The sequence below is a fragment of the Nasonia vitripennis genome, chromosome 1 (assembly GCF_009193385.2).
Source record: "Nasonia vitripennis strain AsymCx chromosome 1, Nvit_psr_1.1, whole genome shotgun sequence".
Taxonomy (NCBI): domain Eukaryota; kingdom Metazoa; phylum Arthropoda; class Insecta; order Hymenoptera; family Pteromalidae; genus Nasonia; species Nasonia vitripennis.
The window spans coordinates 4,107,559-4,125,213 of NC_045757.1; the positions used below are offsets into that span (position 1 = coordinate 4,107,559).

General features: G+C 43.5%; 2 protein-coding genes across 22 annotated transcripts; one reads left to right on the forward strand and one right to left on the reverse strand.

Annotated features, from left to right (window-relative positions):
• Positions 1–366: 366 nt before the first annotated feature.
• On the reverse strand, positions 367–17,378 carry LOC100116193 (CREB-regulated transcription coactivator 1). 21 transcript variants are annotated; one of them, XM_031922216.2, is made up of 15 exons: positions 16,853–17,376; positions 13,489–13,836; positions 8,150–8,456; positions 7,354–7,474; positions 6,967–7,117; positions 6,013–6,096; positions 5,142–5,189; positions 4,365–4,553; positions 4,158–4,280; positions 3,630–3,773; positions 3,525–3,533; positions 3,065–3,130; positions 2,358–2,426; positions 2,111–2,267; positions 367–1,985 (listed from the first exon to the last, which is right to left on the reverse strand). In XM_031922216.2, the coding sequence occupies exons 1-15, from the start codon at positions 16,964–16,966 to the stop codon at positions 1,744–1,746; spliced, it is 2,172 nt and encodes a 723-aa protein (XP_031778076.1). In that variant the 5' UTR covers positions 16,967–17,376; the 3' UTR covers positions 367–1,743. The 21 variants fall into 21 exon arrangements, with proteins under 21 accessions (XP_031778076.1, XP_031778075.1, XP_031778074.1 ...); XM_031922215.2 differs by having other exon boundaries at positions 4,365–4,550; positions 8,138–8,456; XM_031922214.2 differs by having other exon boundaries at positions 8,138–8,456.
• On the forward strand, positions 10,930–12,894 carry LOC100116232 (general odorant-binding protein 69a). Its single transcript, XM_001600719.6, has 5 exons — positions 10,930–11,962; positions 12,030–12,114; positions 12,182–12,270; positions 12,327–12,494; positions 12,566–12,894. The coding sequence occupies exons 1-5, from the start codon at positions 11,900–11,902 to the stop codon at positions 12,581–12,583; spliced, it is 423 nt and encodes a 140-aa protein (XP_001600769.1). The 5' UTR covers positions 10,930–11,899; the 3' UTR covers positions 12,584–12,894.
• Positions 17,379–17,655: the final 277 nt, after the last annotated feature.

Here is a 17,655-nt window from a genome sequence, read left to right on the forward strand (position 1 = left end):
GTTTCTCTTCCTATGCGAATGTACGATCGAGTGGTTGCATGTGTATGTTTGTGTAGATGTGAATGTGTATGTGAGACCGGATTATCGTCCTACATGGTAGCTATTATACGAACGGTACCTCGTCGACGCACAGGTGTCAGCTAGTTTTTTTTTTTAATATTTATAAAGATTACTTTCAAAAAACAATTGACAATCACGGAGGCCATGCGAGTGCAATACATCTCGGAACGCACCGGCCGCTCCCTCCTCGGATGTATACATACATACGTGCGCGCGAGCGACTCTGTTGGACGCTGTGTCAGTGGCCAAAATGTGCGTGTGCTTTGCGAGCGCTCAATATTTGTCTAAGACGATATAGAAAGAAAGAGAAAGAGAGGAGTTAAGTTGAGTGACGGAGAGATAGTAGAAGAAAGATCTAGAGTTGCAGAGACGGGAAGAGAAAGAAAATAGAAATAGTGTAAAAGAGAGATAGAGAGAAACGAGCATGAATGTTTATAAAGACACCTCTTTTGCTTGTCGAGAAAAATCAAGGTACGAAATATATTGCCTAGTATGTATGTATGTACGTGCTATTGCTACATAATTAGCGACGGTCTCATTTATCTCGTTTCATTTATTATTCAACAACGAAGGTTTGACGCTTATTTTCGACATTGAGATTCGCAATTACAGTTTATTTATTATAAAAATTTTATCTAAAGCTTTGTTTTTTCTTTTTTATGTCTTATACGTTGCTTCATTTCATCCTCGATTTTTTTTACGTTACGTTGCGTCGATCGGTGGAAGGATCGAAATATACGCAGTTCTGGCGGCTCGGAACTAAGAATGATTCAAGTAAGTATATTGAAGGAATTGTTGACACCAAATTTATTTTTTCTCTTTTTTCCTTAAAAATCGCGCTTAATTTGATCTCGAGTCTTTCTTTCTCGTGATGTGTGGGTGTGTGCCATGTGAAACGAGTTTCACAAGTATTTTTTTTGGTTTGCTTTCTTCTTATTTCTTTGTTTCTCATTTGTTATAGAAAAATTATATAGGATCGACTAAAACGAGCTCAATTGAATGTTGAAATACAATGTACACATTTATATATATATATATATATGCATATATAACAGATTTTTTCGGCGAATCGTATTTCAGAAAGAAACGAGCAAGTAAAAAATTTATCATCGAGAATGATACGTTGAAATCTTCACATTATATAGATTCGGTGTATTGTTCGTTTACAGCTAATCTTCCTACAGTTTCATTATCTTTTACATAATATATTATGTATATATAAATCATTAAATGATTCGTTTTGTGCTTCTCAGAGATCATCTTCGTTTATCGTACTCTTTCCCTCGTATCAATAATCATCAACATTGTTTAATCTTCACATGATCACCGTCGTTTTAGTCAGGTCGTCAATAGTCATAACAGTCGTAGATACCATTTATTATACGCGATACAATGTACAAAGTAGTATAAAATAAAAAAAGTTGATTAATAAAATTTGCAGTATTCGTAATTATGGGTAGTGTCCATTCACCGAGGCACCATCACAAAATGTTTCATTCATCCCGTGTTAATCATTTTTCGTATATCTCTTCATTCTCCACGTGCCTCGCTGAAGCATCTTTTTTTTTCATCATCATTTCGAGCCCTCTGGGCTGTGTCCACTTACAGATATAGTTTTTTTAACGCGATTAAAATACAAAAAGTCGACAGCAGTCGCGAGAACGACATCTTCGGAATTTAGCATTAACGCTGCTCTAACCTAAAGTCGGCTTCGGTCGTCGGATCCGATATGACCATATCCGAGTTCGCGAGCCTCTGAAGCTCGTCAAGGTCAAGCGGGCCGAGGCCCTGTCTGAGCGCGTTTATGTCCTCCTGACGCATAGCACTCAGTTCTTGACATCCGAGCGCATCATCCGTGGCGAATATATCCGTACCGAACGAGGCTGCGATCGACGGCCCGAAGTCGTCTGGTCCCAGCGAACAATCTAACGCAAAGCATTAAATTACTTAGAATATTTTGTTCAAATTAAAAAAAAATCAACGAATCCGTTTACTAGAAACAATTTCCGCTTATTTCGTACTCTTTTAAGATTGAGAAAATTTCATTTACCAGTGAGTGTAATGGTCGGCGTGTTCGGCGTTTGCGGCGTCAACTGTTGCGTTGTCGTCGGTGTCCTCGCATGATAACCTAACGGCTGAAGAGGACTCGTGCTGAAGTAGCCACCGTCTCCGCTGCCGAGTTCACTCGTGACACTCAGTATATCATTCTGTAATTTCGGATTTTCCATCAAATATATATTATTTCGTTACTAATGAATTTCAATAGAAAAAAGATTAGGAAAGCTTCTCACACTGACCTGTGCGTACGTGCCGGAATGGCTGGGTGAGTTCATGTAAGGACCAATCGTCGTCGACGGCGAATCCATCTAATTAGCAATACAAATTTGAATTAGTTTATTCCGAGATTACTTAGTATGAGACAGCGATATACTTTTGATCTAAATTAAACATCGGCAGAAAGTGACAGAACGTAACGCAAAAAGACTCGTATAAAAATATACACATGAACAAAACGAAAATTTATAAAGACCAAAAAAACAGACACTTATAAAAAAAAATGACAGAACAAAATCAATCAAAACTGAACAGTTGGGTACATTGCCTATGGCCAGGTCTGAAAGAAACAAAACGTTGGTCAATAAAAAGAAGAGACACAATTGGTTGATGAACGCATAACTCATATTTTCTGATAGATAACTCATGATAGAATGAATCGTCGCGAAAAAAAGAAGAAGCAACGATTGACGAATTTCGGAAATCATAATCAGAAGAGGTAGTAGTTTGGAATTGCAGGTAGACTATAGAGAATGAGACTATATTTAGGCAGTCTAGAGCAGTTGGAAAATAATACAGAGATAAGATTTTCAAGAAAGAAACATTCAAATGATCATTGATCCAGAAGCTTATATTATATGAAAACATGAGAATCGAAAAGAAAAGTAACTGAAGTTTACGAAAAAATATATAATAATCCTTAAACGAAGGGATAGGATCTGGTTATCACCTCGTCCAGCGGCGTGCTCAAGGTATAACCGGTATCTTCGAGCTGCTGCATCATTTGCGCCCAATCCTAGGCACGGCGGGCAACAACAGACAAATGAGATCAAGACCCATGAAGACGTGTTTATTTTACTTTCGATTTTTTTTTTTCATGCTCAATCTAACGACTATACACAACGTCTGTCTCTTTCTTATCGCCAAGTTCATCATCAATGCTTGAATTTAGCTTATTATCTCGACAGACTACAGTATACAGCTTGTACTTTGGAAACGAGTTAGTCAAAGAAAAGAAAGCGAACGAAAGTGTGTATAGGGAAAACGTATCGAAAAGAAAATTCACTGTGTACGTGTAGGTATTGTGAAGCTGTGTGTACAGAGCAATGAACTCGATTCCAAAGTAACGAGCAAACGGACATCTACTAAATGAACTAGCACTGCATAAAGTTGGTCGTCTTTATACTTACGATTGGGGCCTTTAAGTGTGCATGAAACGTAACAGGTAATAGTGAAATGTGAGTTTCGACACAAATCTCATTAGAATTATGGTATATTACTGAGGCTTGACTCACCATACTAAACTGTTCAAAGTCCGCGTGAACCTGATTGATAAATACATTCTGATCCTGGGAGTCGAGCGACAAGTTCGGCGGGCCGTGGTGGCCCGTGGGACTTGACGGCGCCGAAGCGTTGTTGCTGTAGCTAAGAGGGCTTTCCTGAATAAATTATTTGAAAAATTTTAGTTGATGCACAGTGTATCAAAACTTGTCGCTTCTTTTCATTTTAAGAGGCATACCGAACAGGCATCACACACAAATGCTAAAATAACACGGCCATAAATATTGAAAGGTCTCTGTAGGATGGCCTTAGTATGTAAACTTGTCAATCTTGACACAAGCATAGGTACGGTAACTCAATATTTGTACAGAATTATTCGTTCAAACAATGAATATTTCTACAGCTACACATAAGTAATATCTGACGAGAAGGTCTTTTCAATCTAACCAAAACTACTTCCGTGCAAACAAGTACGCCTCATCATGTTCATCCAAAATAACAAATTTTTATCCTAGACCCAAAAATAATTCACGATATCTCACCTGATAGGTAATACTAGGCGAAGATTGTGGCGAAGGTCGGTTCACCATCTGCGTCGTTCGGTAATTCAGCGAGTTGAACGGGCCTTGCGTGTTCTGCGGATGCACTTGTGCTTGCGACGCATTCTGCAACACAAGAATTACGCAATGAAAAATCCGTTTCGTGAAAAATATCGAATAGTCAATAAAAACGATTAATGAAAATCTTACTGGACTCTGAGGTGCCACAGGACTGTGCGGTTGCTGGTAGACGTAGTGTCCAGGACTGTGCGCCACAGGGTGCTGCTGCGGTATACCTGGCGACGTCGTCCCCGTAACGTTCTGCTGCTGCGGTGAGTAGCCTGCCACCCTGAGGTCCTGTTGGGACGCACTCGTGTTGTTCTCCTGCGTGAGACCCTGCTTGAATGGAAAATTTGCACATCATTCTTCTCGCTCTTTGGCGCGGATTACAGTTAACGAGATCGTGGGCTGGTTCGGACACTGTCAGGATACGCGTTCTCCTTACCGTTACAGGTCTCTACACGAGTTCTTGGTGGACATGAGTTTGCGTGTATACGTATATGCGTGACTGTGTATAAGTGTGTGGGAACATACCGTGGCTATGTGAACATCCAACTTGCTCTGTTTGGTAAGCCGTGGACTTTGCAAAAATATATATATATATACATATATGTACATGTACAGTCAGAAGAGCGTAAGGCTGTGGCGTTTCGTTCGTATATAGCAAGTGAACAGTACGCGAGAGAGAATCAATCTTAAGAGCTGGATTTTGAAAGTTGAATTGCAAGTTTTATGATTGATTTTCTCTCCTTGAAGGAAGTAGCCATGATGTGATTGTCGAGATAACTTAAAAATTAATGACTTGAAGATTGCTTTTGCATGGCTGCGTTAAAGTAGCGATGAAAGGGTTAGTAAGTCGGCGCTCGTAAATCTGTTGCTGAAAAGCGTTCGGTTGGTTAAAAAAAAATCACAGTAACATCTACTAACCTTACAGGAATGTAGAAACCTATGGTTAACAGGCACCGATAAATGATTCTGCAAAATAATAAAAAACTTCTACAACCAAGGCAAAATAAAACAAGATAAGCTGAAATAAAAATCATAAAAGGTCGCACAAAAATAAAAATATTAAAACGTAATGCTATAAATAAAAAATAAATTAAAAACTTAAGCTGGTAAAAATGGTCTCCTAAAGATAGAATAGAGATTAAAAAACATCCAGTCGCAACAAGACAACAAGTAATGACAAAATTGACAGAAAAGTACATAATGCCGTGAAAATAGGTAGTTGCATCAAGACGTTAAAAAGTACAGCTTCGACAGATGACAGAGTGTTTCAAGACGGTTACTTAGTTGCGGCATAGGAAAAACACACGAGCACACATACAGATAGACATACATAAAATAGGCTAGACAGTGCGCTATGATGCAAATAAATATACACTTGAAGACGCGAAGGGATATAAACTAGCAGCGCGTCTCATCACTCTAAAGGACTCCTGCTGTCGTTCTCTCGTCTAGCATCGGATGGCACGTAACTCATTACTATCTGTTTATCTGTTGCATGCAACTACGTCTATTGCTTTTCGAGACTACTGGACACTTCCTGAGATTTCGGAGCATTATCACAGTGACATATACAAAATCAAATCGTAGATCATATATATCCACTATAAAGGTCGAACAAACAGTAATATATACGCGGTGTACACGTGTATATAATCATATCATAGTATATATGTCATAGCAGGACAGTTTCTGCAGGAGGTCCGAGTGGCGGAGAAAAGCACCGCAGAGAAGCTATATGATATGCAATACTGTATATATACTGTTATAGGCTTGTCGCAAGGATATTTACTTGGGCGCTTGCGGCTTGCACCAAGCTGGTTGGCGACAGGGTGGTGGGACTCGTTTGAGGACTCTGATGGCTCGTTTGAGGACTCTGCAATAGACGACAGCATACGTCGTTTATGATTACCCTCGTAACTTCTTTCCTGCGTTTTTTTTTTCTAGTCTTTCATAAGGACCTCGGAAACTACTCGCGCATCAGAAGCTTCATTACAAAAAGATCGACGCGCTCGCACGAGACTCAAGGCAACGTATATCGCTCTCCGCGCGCGCGTATATATTAAAGTATGACGAGATAATCGACAAGAGACACGTAATACGACTCGGAATTTCGTAGCGCGGAAGCGCAGCCGGCTTTCTGTGTGTGCAAGGTGCAGAATTTTAAGTGACAGACAGATCTTCGCGTGTATATTGAGTGACGTTAAGTTAAAAATGCTCGAGGTATATATACAGAATCGACACTCTGCAGCGCGTTTCGTATATCGCTGGGCGCCGATTTATTTGTTCACATATAGGAACAAAAATAATAAACGTACGAATAACGAAAAAGAAACAACGCATCAGCGAGTAAAGTAGTACAGCTCTCGGTACATCTCAGTATTAGTCAGTCGACAAGAGGAAAACAAAACAGAACGATAGACGAGTTATAATGCAGCTCGAGATCACCAAGAATATCGATAATAATTATATGTATAAATAATGTTAATACCAAAAGATGTTAGAGAAAAAGAAGGCTGAGTATTGATAAAAATAGTATAAAACAGAGATCGAGAGAAATCTTAGTTAAAAAAAAGAGAAAAAAGGTAAGAAAGTATATTCGCATCAAATCAAAAACTCGTATCGAGTCGGACGAAAACCTGTGCGTGACAGAGTATATATTAAAAACGTGTGAGATAAAAAAAGTAGAAGAAAAGTATAAAGAAAAGCGAAAATAAGTTTCCGGGGGACGGAGGAGACGACGTACATTGCTGTATTGTGAACCGCTTGAATGGTCCTCTTGGTCTAACGGCGTAACTAGCGGCGATGAGAAGCGTACGTTGCTCAGGTCCGGCAGCGAACCTGTGTTGTTGCCGATCGGAATTTGCTGTCCCGGCGGTTGTGAGCTTGGATACACGCTGCGAAACGAGGAAAAAACTGTTAGTCGATTAAAAAATAAATTACATAGTCTTGGTTATTACTCAAGTGTGTCAGCTATTTTTACACTTAACAAATTTAATAGAAAATACAGATACACAGTTGTCGCGTGACTGTACTCTAACGCTAATTCGAACACTTGTTCGATCCAAATCACTCCAATGATAATTATTATAGATAAGATAGCATAATCCAAACAGTAGAATGGAATACTGACTTTATGCCTGGCACTCTGGGCATGTCACAGGACGATCTCGGCCGTTCGATGAAGCCATGATGATGATGGGAATCTCCTCGGTTATCGTTGCTCGATCCTCCGTGGGCTCCTCGCTGTTGATCTGTTTGCAAAAAGAACATTATCGAATATTTCGTTCTTGTCCACACATAAAAGTACAAAGGTTTAAAAATTTAATTTAAAAGTAAAAACACGTGCAAATTTTACAACCGTACACATGTATGTACAATTGAATCAGTGGAAGACTCTTTCATAAAGAAAAGACCAGTACTAAAACAGGCTTACTATGAAAAGACTGGAATAATTAAAATGCGAGAATAATAAAAGTTTGATTAAAGAAAAGGCACACAAAAGTATTTTTAACACACAAACTCGCATGATTGTATAGACATTAAGAGTAAAAATAGCCCGGCTATACCCACCTAATCGCGTAACTTGATAATTCAAGTAAAATGCTTTGGATATCGTTAATTATTACCGAAAAGCGAACATTATTTATTTTTCTTTCTAAAAAGACTCCATCTCACGCGTGCCTCTATAATAGACAATAAACAGTCAAAGCAATCGTAAAAACTTGTAAAAGTTACAAGTCGCAGCGAAGAGACTCGCTACACTCGCCAAACGCAAAACGGACGAGTATATTGAAAAGTTCTTTGAAAATCTTCCTCGCCCTTTAACTCACACATGCACTTACAACAAGCTCTTAGCAGCAAGCACGCAATCATGGATAGAGAATGTTAAAAGACGAATAAAAACTCAGACTGACAGGCATCGCTACCTCGTCGATGGGTCATAGGCGAACCATGGCTCTGATGATGGCAAGCCTCGTTGGCGCTCTGGTGGAGAGCGGAGTCAGAGTTAGTACGCCGCCAGTGCGTCTCTGGAAGTGGCGGCGATAGATAAGGTACACCACTGTAGGGGGACGTGTCGTGACGCTTCTCGTGGCGCATCGGGCCCACACCCATACTCCGGCCTCGCTCGGTGCCACCGCCACCTCCGGGCTGCTGGACATTACCGGCCGGCGCCTGGCCTTGTCGGTAGCACAGCTGGCTCTGCTGCATCTCCTCCAGGTTGTTTAGCGCCGTCTGCGATGGGAAAGAAATCAGGATTAGTGAATGATTTGTTTGGCTTTGAAATTTACTGTATATAGTTCAAGCGCGGGTTTCATTCACGAGAGGGATTACTTTTCTAGAGAGATGCTTTTGATTATATGCGCGCATTTTTTATTTGTTTCATTCTAATCTACCTATCGATACTCTAAGGTCAAATTAAAAAAAAAAACAAATTGATCATAGGAAGGTACATATGAATGGATACAGTCTCACATGCACTAATCACAACAAACGTGCATCTAATCTATGCATCCAGAAGGCTGTCTCATAAAAACTGTCGCATACATCATCCATCCCTCGCAGCCTTGCGAAAAATTTGTTCTTTCACTTCGGCCAATCCTTTCTCAGCCGAACAATGAAATCGTCGCAGCCGTGCGCGGTCATTGTATTGAGATAATACAGCTTAGGGCCATTTACAGCTCCCCTCCTTTACGATTCCGTGTACGCAATCGTCGCGTGTTATTACGCCACGATTGCTAAACAAATTTCCAATCCACCTGCTCTGGGGGATCGCGATCGATGAAAAAGCTCGCTTCCTGGAATCCCCCGGTTCGAACCGGATACCAGCCACCCCCACCAAAAAGTTCACTCAACCCGCGCCTCCTCCGGGACCTATACGATCACCTCTATCTCTCTCTTTTCACCTACATGTATACAGGAATATACATCAGCCGAGAGAGAGAGAGAGAGAGCCCGCGGCGAGCATCATCCCCCGGTTGCTGCACACGTGCTCTCACTCTCGGCGCTGCAGCAGCAGCAGCAGCGCGACGGCGGTGGCTCCGATCAATACTCAGCGCGGAGGCACTTACGCGCAAGCCTGCGCTGGCTCTACCTGTGCACGCGCTTTGCGTGTGCATACTGTGCTTCTCTCGTTCTCTCTCTCTCTCGCTCTCTCTCTCTCTCTCTCTCTCTCTCTCTCTCTCTCTCTCTCTCTCTCTCTCTCTCTCTCTCCCTCTTTCTCGCTGGTGGACGTATATACAGCGCACAGGTGTGTAGCCGAAGAGGCGGGGGAGTCGAGGCGACGAATGTCCCTAGAGGCGGAAAGTTTGCGCGGGTGAATTTTGAATGGCCGGATGAGTTCGGCAATTCTTTTTCTTTTATTTCCATGGCTATTGTGAGGGAATTTCTCGAGAACGGGATATACGTAACGCAACTTGAAAAGTTTCGAGAGCTTATACTGTCCGCAGCTTTGTTCGACGCGACTAGAGACGAGTGTGTATACCCTAAACTATAGAAAAGTTGAACTTAATTTTCCGGCTATTCACAAGGCACTAATAAAAAGCCAAAACTAGGCGAAACAAATTCCAATGCCTCTCCCAACCGATCGATTTACCGATCGTTCGATCGTTTGCCCCATCTCCCCATTTCGCTCCAAATCCATACAATCCTCTCGTTTTCCATAATGTACACACTCGCCTCGTATACTTTACCGGATGACAGCGGCGGTGGCGGCGGCGAGAACCGATCGAAACAAACGCGAGTAACGGGTGGCCTTGGCCTCTACAGTAGAGCACAGCGCGATCCGACGTAGTCGTCGCGACTGCCGTGTGTCTCGTGCACAGGCGGCTTTGTTTTTCTCGCCCCGTCCTTCTCTCACTCTTTCTCTTTCTTTCTGGCTCGAGCTTTGTTCGAGTTTTATATATATATATATATATATATATATATATATATATATATATATATATACATGTATATACGAAGTCAACGCCGGCCGGAGAGTGCGTCGCCACGCGGTATCGGCTGCTGCGCGGCTCTGATGTTTACTACTACTGTATGGCGAGATCGCTGCTGTCGATTTTTCTTTTTCTTCTTTTGATCGTTTCGCTTCGGCTTGTCATAGCTATGAGGTGACTTACGACCATCGACCGGATGCTTGGGGATCGATCGTTTTGTAATACAATGTTAAGGTTCATCCGAAGTGTATTCAAATAGAACCAAAACCTTGAAAGCGATTTTCATTTTCAATTTTCCTTCCACTGTTCTCCCCTGCATCCAATCTAAAATTCATTATTTTTCCCGACCTTCAATCTCACCAAGAATCCAATGAGCGTAAATCAATTAAAAAAAAAAAGAAGTGACCCACCCACAGTCGAACTGCGTCGCGAAAATCCGCGGGAAACGCCACAACAGATTAGAGTAAGCGTAAAGAGAAGGAGGAAATAAAAATTCGACCAAAGTCATCCAAGATAATTCGTAGTCCGCGAAAATTGCGCGCGCTCGCTCCCTGCTATTAGCAACTAACGAGATTACGATTGCAGCGAGAGGCCTTCCGCGCGCAACAGCTTTTCATCTCCTCTCTGTCTCCCCCCACTTTTGTGTTTGTACAAGACGCGACTTAGGCTTCGATCTCCTTTTTTTCCCTCTTTTTTACACACACACACACACACACACACACACACACGAGAGCACGCAAATCGGTACTGGGAAAAAAGAGAGCGAACGGTTCGTACGACGACAACGTTGCTGTTTTCGCGGCTATATACATACACACATACGCGTAAACATAGAGCTACGTGCATGCTGGTGTGCCGAGATAACGATAAGCCAACAACATCGAGAGAGCATGCGTGTATTTATGCATGTGAAGTTGCATTACAAACGTAACTCTCTCGCGAACGCAAGTAAATAAACACTGGGATTGAAGTGTAGTGTGTATAACGTGCGTGTCGTGTACGGAAGACAGAGCTGGGGATTCATAAGCTTTTACTTCTCTCGAGCTGGGGATGAATACAAACACGCGTTATAGTGGCGTGTGGAAGTGCCATGTCGAATAGCGAGCAGAGGAACTCTTTTTCAGATTTTTCGATATACCGACGCGTTTCGATGCTATCGTCGATCTTTGCATTGGAGATTTCTGTCTAGCAGAACACAAGGCACTGATTGACTGATCGCAAGAAATGATAATCGTTTGAGGTCATGCACGATTAAACGATTCCCTAAGAGAGAATTCGCCTGAAGAAAAATTCAAGTTCAAACCCGAGTAGAGAGTGAGCCGAGCGCGCTGTGACTTATATACCTGCACTAGCCGTTCGACAAAAGGAAAACCTACTGCGTGCTGACTTTTAACAGCCGTCGTGTGTAATGACCGAGTTGAGAGGTTACACAACCATCGTGACTGGGGGGGTTGTTGTCGCGCGCACGGGGTACACTTGCACTTGGACTTGCGCGCAGCGTAGGATGCGGCCAAGGTCGTGGCAAGCGCGTACCCATATGCAATTTCCCGGGAGTCGCGCTTCCGTTTACAGATTACCGGCCGCGGAGCTGATGAACTGCTGTTTGCCGAGTCGACCTGTGGTTAGATCGGCTATAAAGCTGGCGTCCGTGACTCTGACTGGTATTTCTTCGGGTCCATACACCGTCGAAACGTCGCCTTTTTCCCCGCAGTGTTCACACAAGTGACACACAAGAGCAGCAGGATGATGCAAGGCTCCCTGTGCGCACTGGTCGTCTTGTCGCTGGTCTGCCTCGTCAGGGCTGGGGTGAGTGTTCCACGTATCATAAAAACCATCGGATCGAGGGGGGTCTATAAGAACGAACTGTTTGCAGCCACCGGATTGGATCAGTGCTGAGATCCTGGAGATGGTGCAGTCTGATAAGGGCAGGTGCATGGCAGAACACGGCACAACCGAGGGTGAGTACGCATATACCTAAGCAAACCTTTAGTGTAACCTGACCGGTACGATTGTCCGACTCTCTAGCGTTGATCGACGACGTCAACAAGGGTAACCTGCCGAACGACAAAGCTATCACTTGCTACATGTACTGCCTCTTCGAGGCTTTTAGTTTGGTGAGTAGTGTGCGACGAGGGGAGAAATTTGTTATGATAACGATCGAACGATTTAGGTCGACGAAGAAGCGAACATCGAGGTTGAGATGTTGGTCGGCTTCCTGCCGGAGCACATGCAAGCTGTGGCCAATGAACTGATCGACGTTTGCGCCAAGCTCGACGGTGCCGATGTTTGCGATAAGATGTACGTCATGGCCAAGTGTGTCATGGAGAAACGTCCCGATGTGAGTAAAGATTGCCTCGTGTGTATCGATAAATTCGATCGACTACTGAACGCCTCACTGTATTTTTGCAGCTCTGGTTCATGCTGTAAGATGAGCGAGACTCGCGTATACGTAGATCTATACCACAACAGGAACAGGACGGATACGCGTAGGTTGATTGAGAGAATTGAAGATCGAAGATAAATTTTTACCGGGATAACTGATATTATTTTCTTGTATGTACATTGTAATAATACGGCGTGTAATATACCCTATAACTGTAACCATGTATTATATCGCAATACAAAAACAGCAATAAAGTTCAATGCTTTTGGATCGACGATGGCCATGATTGACGCGCGTGTGTATATATATACACTGTACTACTTTGGAAGGAAATAAAGTTCTTTTCAAAATCGTCTTAGAGACACTGACTGTCGGAGGGTGAAACCCCCTCTCTATATACAATGCATTAATACAGTGAAAATAAAATAAAACTTGTTTACGTAAAAGTAAAAAACGAAAAACTCAAGGCTCGAACGTGCATATACGTAAGCTATGGATACCAGCCATTATAGGCACATTCAGAAACTCAACCTAGCGTAGAGTTTTGCATGCAGAGCTTACAGTGCGCGAAAAAGAAACCCGACTGGGGTTGACGAATATTCGCTGTGAGCGCGTCGTTGGAGGGGAGGGCTGGCGCTGGTGTCTCTGTTTACACGTAATCTTATGGGATGTACTCTCGAAATTGCTAATGGCGGCCGCTCGAACTATTTTTTGCCCATACGATTTAACATGGGATGTACTGCCGAAATGAGGGCGCCACGGTATGTGCTCACAGCGAATAAAGTATAACGAAAAGAGACCGGCAATCGAAACAAAATCTTCTACCAAAACAAGCGTGATTGCCGAGCAGAAAATAAAAAACAACAACAACAACAACAATAGCAAATTGGCAACCACAACATCAACAACAAGACCTAAACAAGGCACATCTCTTGAAGGTAAAGTATACCTTGAGGTCGATCGAGTGTAAGGTGGCGGAGGTGGCGATCTGGCCGATGAGCAAGATGTCCTTACCGGTCAGTTCCGGGACGTTGGACTGACCGGCTCCAACGGCATTGTTAGCGTTGACATTGGGCAGCGAGCCGGCTCGGTACTGCTGACCCAGGTTAATGTGCAGCAGCTTACCGCTGGACTGGGGCGGACTGGCACCGGCCGATTTGACAGATAGGGGACGCGTCGGAGCGGCTTCGGGTCCGGCCGGTACGGCAGCGCTCGCCGTGGCTTGTCGGCTCGTGCCTGCGCTGCTCGACGTCGAGGCGGCCGCCGTCGATGTGGGACTCGCGTTCGCCGACGCCACCTTTGAGTTTTTTTCAAGTGCGTGGGAAATCGATGAGTTTGGTCAATTACTTCGACGATTGTACAATGCGAAAGGAAATTTTTCGAAGGTTAGGAAATGTCCGAGCCAGTCGGAGCTATGATTGCTGTTATAAAAATAGGCATTGTACGAAATGGATTTGTTTCGATTGCAAAATTATTCGAATAACTCGCTGCAAATGACTCGGACAAAAGTTATTGGGTGTAACGCTCAGATCATGCCGTAATTCGTTATGGTCGCTGTGTGAAGCAGGACAAGGCGGGAAACATCAAACGAACTTTTTAATTAAATTTCAAACAATTTAACGACAAAAAAAGGAGCTTCAATATTCTTTTCGGCTTCAGTCGAATACCCGTCGTATATTTTACTTACAAAAAAGCTTCTTTCGAACGATCGGAACTCCCTAATGAACTTCCCTAATAATAATAATTTGAGAGTTGAAAACGCTCTCTCGTTGCACGGATTTTATTTCTCAGAATTGACATCGATATCAAGCCGATTGAACGCATTGTTAAAGCTAAATTTGTTACGAATATAGCGCTCTATTGTTCATTGATTAAATGCTAATTCTCCCTTGTGAACCTCATTAGAATTTTGACAGGATGTGTACTATCTATATCTTTATAGCGCGATAAAATTCGTTTCAGAGGTGGACGAGAGAAATTCTGCTGCACTTCGAGAAACCCGTCTATACGGTATGGAAAGTTTTAAAAATCTCTTATTTTCTTACAACGATTGACCGTCTTGAAATATAAATGTATATTATTTAGGATCAATACGTTTCTCGAATGAAACATCAAATGTTGCATTGCACGGGAAAGAATCTTTTCTGGATCCGTTATGCACAAAAAAAAAGTTTAATCAATTTTCGATCATATCCCACCGATTATGCAACAACGCTAAAAGCATTTTAATCCGTCATCGTCAAAATTTCAACATAATTCTAGATCCAGAACTAACGCAGGTGGAGAAAATCTCTTGGCACTCGCTTCCATATACGAACAATCAATAGATTTATTTATGAGCATCATATTTTATTCATTACAGCATCAAAAACCGCCTTCTAAAGTCCGATTGAAATTCGTTGACCATCCGAGAGTACCATAATTATAGGCCAATATACTCATGAAAGTATATAGATAAAGGTCGAGATGGGCAAGTCGTCGATTCATGCGACTGTTTCCACGTTCTTTTTCGATAAAACAAAATCGATAGTAACGACTAATCATCAAAGTAATAATTAATCGCTCTACTAGTTAAACAGCTTCGCCAAATTAATATAATTGTCAAGATGTGCCGTTTTCTCAATTAAATAGATAAATCGTACGAAATTACTATAATTTAAGCGTACAATCATAACATTTATTCTTTCGGGCCAGTTGCACAAATTTTTTTGAGGTTATAATGACGCGAGATAATCGAACACTTGTTGGGAGGAAAAACAAAATCGAGCGTTCAAGTTTATCGGCTCTGAATCTACTTTGTGCCCCACGTCTATGTGTAAATATAGCAGTTCACTTGTTCATACGACTACTTATAGGGACAACAGTAATTATTTGAACATGTGGTATTCGCTGTATGCCGAATTCGCGAATTTTCGATTTATCATACTTATAACGCGGCAGCAAGTATATTGAAGTGTAATTAGCTCCGGCTCCAAAACTCATCCGTAACTGTACACTGCTGACAGTTTTATTCTGACCGGGCAAAAATTTTCATCGTTCGGGCTAATTAAAAAATCCATTTAATTCCCAGCTAAGATACTTCATCGAATTCAATCTGCTACAGTGTCAAGAGAAGCCTCAAAATGAGGTTATACCTAAGTTCGAGAACATCCATCCGTAGGCATAAGTATACCTCGTGAATTTCCCGCCACACATTAAACTCTCTCTCTCTCTCTCTCTCTCTCTCTCTCTCTCTCTCTCTCTCTCTCTCTCTCTCTCGAAAAAAGTCTTTTCCACCCTCGCATCAATACCATGATAATAATCCACAAAGTGAGTACCTATACATATCGAAAAATGTATATACATCTATAGATGCGAAAGCGCGCGTGTGCCGCGCACAAACACGTACACGTAAGCACGCGTGCAGCTGGTTCCCGCTCGTTCGTCGCTCCGGCCAATCGTCTCTCTTCCTCACATATGTATACACAATGTTCTCTCTCTCTCTCTCTCTGCACACGAAGATCCTCGATATATGACGAGTTGCGAACGGAGATTCGCGGGAATGCGCAAAAAGCCCGAGTGTGTGCTGCGTGCTGCTCTCCCAGGTAAGAGCGAGCGAGAGAGAAATGTATGTGTGGCCTCTATATCTATACGCATACGCAGTTGTTTACGTTTTGCCGCGAGAGACAGAGAAGGAACGAGCCCGCGGCGGCTCCGGGAACTAGCCGCGAGGGGGCACATCGCCGCTTTTTCGACGATGGGGAATTTCGTGGCTCTCTATGGATGTCTCTCGTTCTCTCTCTCTCTCTCGCTCGCTCGCTCGCTCGCTCGCTGCACGTTTCTTCCGTGCGCTATACGGAGACACGACATACACCCGTATAGGGCTTCTATCGCGATTACTGCAGATGGGCGATCGCGCGCTCCCGGCTAGTACGAGCAACTATGCAACGGCAACAACTGCACTGGGCTCGTCGTCAACGAGTCCTCCTATTAGTAAACATAGTCCGAAGAGCGATACGTCGTAGACACGCATACTCGCACATCCGTGAGTGTAAATAAATGCGCGGGGCAACGCGAGAAAGAGAGAGAGAGAGAGAGAGAGAGAGAGAGAGAGAGAGAGAGAGAGAGAGAGAGAGAGAGAGAGAAACAGAGAAACAGAAACACACATACAGCGCGAGCGCCAAGAGGAGGGAACGATGGTGGAGAGAGGGGGGTCTCCGCAACTCCTCCTCAGAGGCACGAGAGAGAGAGAGAGAGAGAGAGAGAGAGAGAGAGAGAGAGAGAGAGAGAAAGCGAGTAGACGCGGATGGTATGGAAAAAGAGAGAGGACTCACCTTGCTTGTGACATCGGAGACCTCCTTCATGATCGCCTCGAAGCGAGCAGTCTCCTCTGCCTCCTTCTGGTTGATCAGGGCGATCTTCTCGCTGAACTTGCGGGGGTTCGCCATGGCGAGAGCTGAGCTCCGCGTCGTGCGCGACGACGGCCTCTCAGCGCCCTCTCCGAGGGAGCAGCTTCGCTCCTCCTCCTCCTGCTACTGCTGCTGCTGCTGCTGCTGCTGCTGCTGCTGCTATTCCTCGACTTCCTCGACGGGATCACTGTGTTTTTATCTCGCTGTCTCTATGCGTGTGCCCGCAATCTCACGGCGACGAGAGACGAGACGGGAGGGTGCGCGTATAGTTGGAGGACTGAGACACTCTTTCTCTCTCGCTCTCGGGAGTCTGGCGGCTCAGCAGCGCTCGACACTGTGTGCTGCGCGAGCGCGACGCCTGTGGCTGCTACACTATACTGATGATGATACGACGATCCGTGTGCTGTGTGTCTGATATCTGCCTGTAGTGCGCAGCTGCGCCCGCGCCAGTAGAGCGAGCTTGTCGTTTTAGCGCGATACTGCAGCGCCGAAAACCCGTCGCTACTTCCATATGGCGGCGCTGTTTCGAAGCTCAGGTGGAGTTTTTTTTTATCAATTTACCACCATGCGTATATAGATATATGATGCGCGGCCAATCCGAGCGAGTTTCTGGATTAATTCGCCAGGTTCGCGGCGGTGTTGCTCAACTCGGCGGAAAATTTGAAAAGATGAAAACGTAAGCTAATCGATTGTAGAATTAAATTTTTACATTTTATCTTGCAATGACA